Raw genomic sequence first — 12,047 nt, 5'->3', positions numbered from 1 at the left:
TTTCTAATTTTTTGAGTTTTTTTCAATCAGAATCATTTGAATTATTTTTTTTTTTTTTTTTTTGTTGAATCAGAATCATTTGAACTTTGTAAAATATTTTCTAATCAAATAAAATATCAAAATATTCTTAATATTTAATTTAATTTAATTTAATACTTGTAAATTTTTTATTAAATAATTTAACTTTTCATTATTACTGTCCCAGTAGAATTATTTAAATAATCAAGTCTATACCTAAGTATGTTTTTGTTGGTGGTACAAATAAGTGTACTATACTATTATAAATTATATTAATAGGACGTGTTTTTTTTCATTTTTACTATTGGTATAAATTTATACTTTTATGTAATTTGTAACTCGTATTTGGTATAAAATAGTTGGTATAAAATAGTAACTAGTCTTCCCTATGTAAAACATTATTCTTATATTATTTAATTTTTAATTTCTCATTATACTCTTTATTAATACTATATTATTATATAATATATTAAATATAATTTATTTAATTTTAGTAATATTATTATTATTATATATAGTTATTTTTAATATTGATATTTTTTAAATAACTCAATATTTTAATTAAAAAATATTCATTTATTTTTATAACGATAATTTTATTAATTATTAGTTTCTATATTTACTTATATTATAAATAATATTTTTATTTTATTACAATTATTAATAATATTTAAATTAAATAAACATAATTTATCATTTATATTATAATAATTTTTTATATGTTAATTAAATCTACATTAATTATTAAATAATAGTACAATAATTTATAATAATAAACAATATTATTTATAATACAAATAAATATAAAATAATAATAATAATAATTAACATTTTAAATTAATATTTATACAACTTATACTACATCTTTATATTATATACCAAACACAAAATTATAAATCATACACAACTTATACAATTTCTTATAATTATACCAAAATGAATAACCTATATAATTTATATTATTTATATCTCGTTACAATTTATAACTCTATACAACTTATACGTTATATAATTTGTACAACGTACTAAACGCTATTTTGATATTACTTTATATATTTTTATGGTGAGTTTTAGTTCATTTGGGTCAAATTTTAAAAAAAAAATGAATTTCTAATTGTTGTTTTGGTAAACTTTTCAAATTTTTTATTTTTTTTTTCCGGATAATCGTCTAATTAAATTTAAAATAAAAAACAAGTTAGATTTTGAGTTAAAAGAAATTGAGTTTAATATATATATATATATATATATATATATATATATATATATATATATATATATATATATATATATATATATATATATATATATATATCCTTTGTCAATATGTAGAAAGACAATTAATAAAAAAAAAAATATCTAAATATACACACAAGATAAGTTTGATTTTATTATTTTAAATCGTAAACGGCCAATTCAATATAAGAAATTGTGAACCAAGCAGAACTCGACCTATATTCATAATATCATACACTTAATTGGTTTTCTAAAATAATTTTATTGTATATAAAAAAAATCTAAATAAAAAATGTCATTTTGGCTTAATTGAAAATTGCATTAGAATGTTTTAATACAAATTCTTTTATTCACAAGTCAAGATAAAACAACAAAACTACATTGAAACAGATCAAATGTTTTGCGTTCTTTAGAGTGTAATTATAATTTGCTTAGCGATTTTCGATCAAAATCATTCTAGTTAGAATAGTTTTTCCGGTATTTAATTGAGAATGAAGTGGTAAGGACATATCTATATAGAACCAAATCATTTTTATTACTTATTTTATGTATATTTTTTAAAAACATATAATATAGTTAGTTATATAGTGATGGTATGATATACAAGCTATATATTAGATCGAGTCCAACATCTATTATCCAAACTCCATTTTCTACATTTATTAAAAGTTATGGAATGGATGATCCGAAGCAATGAGACGGCAACATTTCGATTTGGAAAATAAAACCATATATATTTAACAATTAATCCATGCCATGTTCTGGAATTCTGAACCAAAAATACACATTTAGGCATTTAGCTTCCAAATCACATAGACCAATAACAACTTTATAATCTAAGATAATATTTATTTAATATCTTAACTTAAATATTTTATTATACAATAAAATAGACTAAGATATTTTAAATATCTTTTTTTAAATTTTTTAATGAGATTAATAATTTAAATTTGTATATATATTTTATTTATAATTTCTAAAATTGAGAATATATATTTTTTAATAATACTTTTAATTTTAATTTCTATTAAAATTAAAAATTATAATTTATATATAAATCTAATATATTTTTAGAACAATTATTTAAATATTTAGTAAATAAATGTCAATAAATTCATGTAAAATATTTATTTGTAAATATTTAAATAATATTCTAAATACAATGTATTATAAATTGATATGTATATAAAACTCACTAAAATAACTCAAATAAAAAATTATATTCTTACCAAACTAAAGGGTTACAACCATTTAAGTTGAGTAGGTAATGAAAGTGGGGTTTAATGCTAAACATCTCACCTTCAAAAACATTTATATATAAATCAGAATTTGTATCTTATTAAAAATTAAAATTATTATTTAAAAATAATTCATTTGAAATTATATTTAATCATAACAATTATAAATAAAAAATTATAAAAAAACTAAATAATTAATTAATTAAAATTAAAAGATTAAATATATATTATTAATATTTAGTAAATAAATGTCAATAAATTCATGTAAAATATTTATTTGGTAAATATTTAAATAATATTATAAATACAATGTATCCTAAATAAATTTATACGTAAATCTCACTAAAATAACTCAAATAAACAAAATGGTTCTTACAAGATTAGAGAGTCACAATTCAATTATTATTTAGAACAATTAACTCAAATAAACAAAATGGTTCTTAGAAGATTAGAGAGTCACAATTCAATTATTATTTAGAACAATTTAAATTGAAGTGGGTAATAACCGTATAGTTAATGTTACATCTCACCTTCAAAATATTTATATATAAATCAGAATTTATATCTTATTAAAAAATTAAAATTATTATTTAAAAATAATTCATTTGAAATTATCTTTAATCCTAACAATTATAAATAAATAAAAATTATAAAAATTAAATTATTAATCTCATTAAAAAATAATTAATTTAAATTAAAAGATTAAATATATATTATAGAATGATTTTAATTTATAAAAGTTCAGTTCGTCTAGTGATTTGGAAATTGTTTGAATATTTTATCAAGATTGTATGGAGTACATAAGTAAATTTGACATATTGAGTCAAATTAATTGTTAAATAAGATATTCTTTAGATTCTGAGATCTTAATTTTTGTAATGATTTAAGTTGATTGTATTTTGATATATTTGTTATGACGTTGTTCTGGATTAATTTACGAAAATGATGTGATATTTGAACTACCACAATTTTTATTATATATATATATATATATATATATATATATATATATATATATATATATATATATATATATATATTATTAAAAGTGATTATCTTTTCTAGTTTAGTGGTAATAAAATTCGAATATCTTAGCGTTTTTAAGATTCTGAATTCGAGTTCGTAAGACAACAAATTATATTAGGTGTATTTGCAGGTTATTTGTTTAAGTCGCGGAAATTAGTCGCATTACAAAAGAAAAATGTTCAATCATTTATTATAATTTTTAGTAAAACTAGCATTTAGCCCGTGCATTTGCACGATTAATAATATAAAAAACCGTAAAAAAAAATTACGGATAACATTTTTAATTTTATTTTTAATCGTTTTAAGTTTATGGGTGGGTCAACCCACAATCCGACTCAAGTATCCATTTACTCAACATCATTATATATATATATAGATTAGTTAGTTAAAAAGTTGAACTTATATTAATATTAAAATGTCCCGCGTTTATCAAATTTGGTGTTGAATTTAAAATATAAAGTCTTTGTAGCCTAGTTTGTTAAAGAGTTGTACTTGTTTTGTTAGGTTACAAGTTCGAAACATACCTCTAGCATTTTTAATTTTATTTTAACCGTTTTAAATTTAAAAGTGGGTCAACCCACAATCCGACCCAAGTATCCAAATTAACCACAGCTCTCGACCCGGCAATCCGGACACTTTAAAAATTAAGCATCATTATATATATATATATATAGATTAGTTAGTTAAAAAGTTGAACTTATATTAATATTAAAACGTCCCGCGTTTATCAAATTTGGTGTTGAATTTAAAATATAAAGTCTTTGTAGCCTAGTTGTTTAAAGAGTTGTATTTGTTTTGTTAGGTTGCAAGTTCGAAACATACCTCTAGCATTTTTTATTTTATTTTTAACCGTTTTAAATTTAAAGGTGGGTCAACCCACAATCCGACCCAAGTATCCAAATTAACCACAGCTCTCGACGGAAATCCGGACACTTTAAAAATTAAGAATTATTATATATATATATATTAGTTAGTTAAAAAGTTGAACTTATATTAATATTAAAACGTCCCGCGTTTATCAAATTTGGTGTTGAATTTAAAATATAAAGTCTTTGTAGCCTAGTTGGTTAAAGAGTTGTACTTGTTTTGTTAGGTTGCAAGTTCAAAACATACCTCTAGCATTTTTAATTTTATTTTTAACCGTTTTAAATTTAAATGCGGGTCAACCCATAATCCGACCCAAGTATCCAAATTAACCACAGTTCTCGACCCGGCAATCCGGACACTTTAAAAATTAAGCATCATTATATATATATAGATTTTTCTTGAAAGAAAAAGAACATTAACATCCACTGTCACATAGTTGAAACCTTCCAAAATTTATAAAAAATCCCAATTCTTATTTCAACTAATTAAGTCAAGCTAAATTAACAAAATATATTTTTTGAATGAGTAGTCTTGTGGCATGTCTAAATGGTTTGCCCTAATTGTTTTTAATCCAAACCATGATTGGTTTCATTAAAGAATTTCCTTTTACATATCATAGAGCTCACAGATATTCATTCAACTAATTATTTAGTTTTTCGGTTAAGTATTGAATCTTAGCTAACTATAATGAAGTCATAACTGACTGAGCTATTATTTTCTCTAGAGTATTATTTATGTAAATTAATGTAAGAAAAATATACATAACAAAACAATGTTTTCAAAAATATCACTAGTAAGAAAATAGCGAAGAACTTTGCCGATGGTTTATTTATTAGACAAATAAACCAACTGCCACTTGGAATATAATACAAATTTTAATATACAAAATTTTGAAATATAATAAAAAATGGTATAGACAGGACTAGCATAAAAAATAACATACTATTCTTGTCTTCATGTCTTTGCCTTTATTTTATTTCGTAATTATATTAGATTTTTGTACCTCTTGCTACCACATAATAATTGTACTATTTTATTCAAAACTAAACTAAGTTGCTCTAGTGAAACCCTTATAAGATGTAGATACCACCACACATTTTATCATCAAAATGGGTTCACTAACAAAGCTTGAGATTCCTTATATAGATTTCTCTAAGGATGGCGCCTTAGTACCCGGTACAGATTCGTGGGCTTTAATCCGCGATCAGACGGTTAGGGCACTCGAAGAATTCGGTTGCTTCGTGGCGAACTACTCTAGGGTTTCTTCGGACCTTCACAATGACATATTTCAAGCATCAAAACAGCTATTTGATCTCCCTAGAGAGACCAGAATGAAGAACACTTCAACCACACCATCCCATGGCTATGTGGGGCAAGTGCCTCTCATTCCTCTCTATGAAGGTTTGGGGATTGAAGACTCTACCCTTCTTGAAGCTGCTCAAGACTTCACTCGTCTCATGTGGCCGGATGGAAATCAGTTTTTCTGGTACCAACTTATAATCCCTCATCAATAATATATAATTAATAAAAATAATATATATTTCTATCCTTAAAGTGTTTTTATCTAAATAATTCATTTTTCAATAATTTAAATGTTTGGGGTTAATTATTTGATTAAATCTTGACTATATATATATGAATTCAAAATTTTGTTCAACAAAGAAATAGATATTAGGAATTATTAGTTTCAAAAGAATGTTTAAAATAAATAAAGTTCTACTTAATAAAAACGATTTTCCAATATAAATGTTATGTAATTATTTAATATTTTAATTAATAAATTGAATTGCGATAAAAAAATATATATTAATTGGCTTAAAATATGTTTTGTTCTAAATGTTTTTTTATAGTGAAAAGGCACATAGCTTCGCCACGATTGTAGCAGAACTAGAACAGACGGTAACAAGGATGGTGGCCGAGAGTTATGAGATCGAAGGAGACAATGAGACCGATGAGATGTTGAGTGCCAAATCTTACCTTCTCCGTTTCATCAAGTACATAGCACGACTCGACCCTGAAACGACAGAGCCAACCGTGGGATTCCTTCCCCACACGGACAAGAGTCACATGTCCATCCTTCACCAAAGTAATGTCAAAGGCTTGGAGCTCAAACTAAAGGGAACCGAAGAGTGGATCCTTCTCGAGCCCTCGCCTACTTCTTTCATCGTCATGGCTGGCGAAGCTTGCACGGTACATTCATGCGTTTCGAACTACTTTTCTTTTTTTAAATGGTCCAAATACGAAGACTCGAATTCATAATCTTACGACGAGTCTTCCATTTCATTTTTATGTTTAGGCATGGACAAATGGGAGGATAGATGCTCCATATCATAGAGTGGTGATGAATGGGAAAGAAGATAGATATTCCATGGGGCTTTTCACACACATCAGGGGTGTTTTAGTCAAAGCACCGGAGAAGCTGGTAGATGAAAGTCACCCATTGTTATTTCATCCGTTTGATCATTACAAACTCATAAACTACCTTTTCACTGATGAGGGGAAGAAATCTAAATCCGCCATAAAGTCCTTTTGTGGTGTTTGATTCTTTTCTTAAATTGTGGAAGATTTGTTTCTTTTTAAATAATGAAACTATATTATTATTGTGAATGTTTGATTATGCATAAAAAAAATTAATAGCTTTGATTTTGCTTGTTTCATATTATTTTTCTTTACATAAAATGGTAGTAGTTTGGATGAAAATCTAGAAAGAAAAAAAAAAGGATTCCAAACTAAATCTATACTTATCCACATTAACAATGATTTTTGGAGTACTTTGAAAAAAACAAATTTGTTATTATTTTATATTTGAGTGTGTATATTTCAGACTATATATTGATAAATATATAGTTTTGTATTATGATTAATAAAAATAAACTAGTTTAATTAATTAAATTTCATATTGATATTAATTATGGTTTAAGGTTTATATGTTATCAATTAGTGAACTTTATTTTAATATAAAGTCTTTATATACTAATTCAAAGAATTCTTTAAAAAAAAAAAAAATATGTACTTAATCACACAGCCCATCAATTGTCATATGAAGTTGACACATAATAAAGAAATATGATCCGTATCATATAAAAATCAAAGATGATTATTTAATAAATAATCCAACAACTTGGCACATTAACATATATATTCGTTTTGGAAATATTTAATAATTGTAGGCCGGACTAGTATAAATATAACATATATATATATCAACATTGCCTCTGTCTTTATTTTATTTTATTTTATTTTATTGAACGTCTTGGAATACACAATTCTATCAATATTATTGATAGGAAACATGAATTTTAAAATTCATAAACAAAACAACATACTTATTTTTTGCCAAGGCAAAAGATTGACCCATCAATAAAAATAGGTTTTTGTTATTCAAATATGGATATGTAGCTTGTAAATCAATGAAGGAGAATGAAAATTTTATTGAAATATAATCTAGTGTATACAAAAATAATTCTGATATCTAATAAAATATACCAATAAGAAAAATACATTTCTAGACAGTAATTACCATAGACATTTGTCACTAATTAACCTAGGGTAAAATTAATGTTCGCACCTTTTTGATAAAAGCTCATCAAGTTGAAATGAGAAAAATAAGCATTAATTTATGACATATTTCGTCTTTAAAATTAATGCTATTTTTTGTGTGTGAAAATCTCCAATTAACTATCAGATTTTTAATAAATTTAATTTAAAAAATTTAAATGCAAAGGGTTATTATTTCCGAAAAATATATATATATATATATATGTATAGAGTAACGATAGAGAGCAGAAAAAAGTGACAAGAAAGTCTAGGGAAATCATGTGTCATTTCCTGAGTGGTTGGAAAATCTGAAAATTCTATCTCTTATTAAATGGACACATCATTTCCTTAGACTTTTTTGTCATTTTTTTCCGCTCTCTATTATTACTCATATGTATATATAAATAGTGGCTAATAACACTTAATTTTAATTTCTTAAACACATAAGACTATTATGGACAACTCTTAACTGAAATTGATTATTATATTTTGTGACGCGATTTTTAATTCAAATTTTCATGAACAATTTTTCAATAATTTGACAAGATTGTAGATTATACGGGTGAACAAACCAAGGAATATCAATTAATCAATAAGACATAATTGTAGAGAGGGCAATGAATTGAATTTGTTAGTGATTAGGGAGTTACAAATCTCCATGTAAACCCCAATTAATTTTACTAAATTAATAAATAGCCATTATATTTTATATTTAATACAATTCAATCAACATAAAATATTCTCTTAAAATAATAACTCAAACTTCTTAAGTTGCTATAAAAGCTCCAAATTCATGAGCTTGACCCCAAGATGAACATCTTGCAAGAAAAATTGCAATAAATAAAACAAAAGCTGAATTGTTGATAGCCAAAGCTTTTATAAAAATATTAACAATATGTAATTTAGAAGATATGTGTTGTAATCTTATATAGGGGCAGAAACTGGTTTCAGAGCACATTATAATCAATGTATAAATATTTTGTCGGCTAATAAAATAAATGATTTTTCGTAACATGATTATCACAATGTAATTGAATAAAAAATTAAAGAACAATTTTAAAATAAAAAATCAGATATGGAAGCCATTTAATTTCACAAATTGAAACAATCACACTACAATATACAGCTTTAACAGAAGAATGAGATATAATGTTTTTTGTTTCAAGAGAGGACAGAATTAATTATCAGGCATGATCGATACAACCTCATAAATTCATAATGATTTTCTTGTTTTTGGAAATGAGTTCAATCAAATTAAAAAATGTCTCAATGTCTCAATTGAAATTAGTATTGGTATTGAAATTATAGTTCTAATTCTATGAGAATTAATCGTATAAAATTATAATTCAATTTCAATTTTTATATTTGAAAAAAAAAATTAATAAAAATAATTTTAATATATATTATTTATTTTTTAAAATATTAGTTTGACAAACTAATTAGTAAAGTTCAGGTGTCAATAGTTTTTTTAAGTTTCAATTTTTAGTAAAAAAAAATATCGGTTTAACATTTAACTTTATAGATTAAAAAAAAAAAATCGGTTCGACTTTCTAAATTCAAAAACAAAATATCGGTTCAACATGTTAATTTTAAATATATATATATTTCAAAAGGTTAACTTACTAAATTAAAAAAAAAAATATTTGGTTCAATATTTTTAACATCCTAAATTTAAAATAAAATTATCGATTCTTAAATCGTGTTTTAAATAATAAAATAATAAGTTATTTTGTTTGAAAAACATAAAAAAATTAAAATTTTGAGTTATAATTTCGAATAAAAAAATGTGGAATTGAGAATTATAAAATTATACTAGATTGAATTAAATTAAAATTATAATTCTTAGTATTATAAAAGGTTTACTAAATTTAAAAATTGAACTTGAACCATACAATTCAAATTTCAATGTCAATTTTAGAGTTACCAAACACACTCAAATTTGTACAATTTTAAAACCAAGAAAAAATTTATCATTTCCAAGATCTTTTATGATAAATTTAGGATCAATAGAATTATTTATCAAAAATATTTCAACTATATCATTTTGAGCAATAAAAAAAATCATCAATATATTAGCAAAGTAGTTACACTAAATTTATTGCAGTTAAATTTAAAGTAAGTTAAACTTAAAGCAATTTCAGCATGTCGTTTTAAGCCATATAAACTTGGAAATAGATTTTTTAAATCAAAATGCGCACCCTTAAACATTTTCATGTAAATTTCATACCAAAAAAAAAGCATTATTGATATTCAATGTAATGTAAAAATTAAAAAAGTAACCATAACTTTTTTAGCATAAGTCCAAAACATTGATTAAAATTTGTATGATTGTATCCACCTAAATGTGTTTTACAATTATTTGCACGCCAAAATAGTTTAATTTTGTTTTGAAAATCCATGAAAACTAATAACCTTCTTCATTTTGGTAAAGTTAATGAAAATCCAGTTACATATTATCTTCTTCCCTTATTCGTCATTCTTTTTTGCTTAAGCTCATGGTTGGTCCCAAAATTTAGGATGTCCAGTACAAAAAAAATATACATTGTTTTTTATTTAACTTATTATACTTTATGTTTTATTGAAAATATATAATAATTTTATATTTTAATTAATAAAAATAAGTTACTTTAATTGGTTAAATGCTATGTTATTATTTATTATCGTGTTTAAATTTAAGTAGTATAGGTTTTTTTTTTTTGTGTTAAAAGAATAATAATTATATTATCCATTTACTATTTTTTTATAGTTAAAATTCTAAATAAATTAATATTTTTTTTTAAATTAAAAGAGAATTAACCTAACACTCACTACCATGGTCCCTGTTTAAACTCAAAGTGTTTACAAATAGAATCGAACATGTGAATTTTTGGTCTCTTAAATCGACTTTTATCAAATATATTAGTATTTTATTAAACCATGAAAACGTGTTTTTTATGTTTTACAACTTAATTGCTATAAATCTTCATTTCATATTATATACTTTATTTGAATTATATATCTTAAACAACTTTTACAAAGAATATGTTTTTATTAATAATTAATTTATTTAAATATTATACTTCATGTGTAAAGGAGAAGACTTTAACATACCTTGTCAACTAGATAACAAGTACATTATTACAAGATTTTCTGCCTACATTATAGATGGCAAAAAAATGACAGACAATATTAAAGAAAGACACAAATTTATCGTGTTTTATCAAGATAAACTTGATCACATTTATACCGTAGAAAAAATGTGTATATTTTATTGTTTTTCAGATTTAATTTTTAAAAAAATGGTTTTTAATGAGATTTAAACTTATAATAAAATAAAAGTTATGAGTTTTTATCTTGAACCACTAAGTTACATCATTTTATGCTTATAAAAATAATAAATTTAATTAAATATTTTTTTTTTTAATAAATGGGCTACCTTAGCCCGATAGCTTGTTGGGCAAACTCCAAGGTCGGCCATGACTACAGGGAGCATATTATTAAAGAGATCATAGCAGAGATTATATCATTACAGTTTAGGGTTATAACACGAGTTTATATAACAATCTGTTCTCTTGAAACTTTAATATGTACATAATTGGACTGGAAGCAATGGTCTCAATTATTAAGAAAAGACTTCAACTTTTGAAAGTGTCAATTAACTTTTAAATAAGTCTAAACATATATCGAATCCTAATAGGTATAGAATCCTAACATATATAAAATTGAACCAGTCCATTAAGAAGTATATGTTTGGGTTGTCCAAATGATAGTCATTCTACTATCTTTTGCGTGAAGACTTATAAATCTGTTATAGAATAACTTACGACCTCACATATGAATCACATCTTTCTCTAGAAAGGTTTAGGGATTGAAGATGCTACCACCTTCGAAGCCATATCATAGAGTGGTCATGATTCATGAATGAAATAGATACATGATCTATGAGACTCTACACACATATATCAGGGGCATTTCGGTCAAAGCACCTGAGAAGCTGGTATCTGAAAGGCACCCATTGTTATTCCAACCGTTTGATCACTACAAACTCACACACTAACTTTTATCCGATGAGGGGAACATATCCGAATTCCCCATTAAGTCCTTTTGTGCTGTTTGATTTCTAGTTAAGTGATTTTGGACTTGCTTGGG

General features: G+C 23.8%; 1 protein-coding gene across 1 annotated transcript; it reads left to right on the top strand.

Moving 5' to 3' along the window:
* The first annotated feature begins 5,491 nt into the window (after nucleotides 1–5,491).
* On the top strand, nucleotides 5,492–6,924 carry LOC124928320 (probable 2-oxoglutarate-dependent dioxygenase AOP1). Its single transcript, XM_047468786.1, has 3 exons — nucleotides 5,492–5,868; nucleotides 6,233–6,572; nucleotides 6,679–6,924. Exons 1-3 carry the CDS (start codon nucleotides 5,492–5,494, stop codon nucleotides 6,922–6,924), a joined length of 963 nt encoding a protein of 320 aa, XP_047324742.1.
* Nucleotides 6,925–12,047: the final 5,123 nt, after the last annotated feature.

Source organism: Impatiens glandulifera, chromosome 1 (assembly GCF_907164915.1).
Source record: "Impatiens glandulifera chromosome 1, dImpGla2.1, whole genome shotgun sequence".
Classification (NCBI taxonomy): domain Eukaryota; kingdom Viridiplantae; phylum Streptophyta; class Magnoliopsida; order Ericales; family Balsaminaceae; genus Impatiens; species Impatiens glandulifera.
Note: the sequence above shows the minus strand (reverse complement) of the source record. Positions and strands in the feature narration are given on the sequence as shown.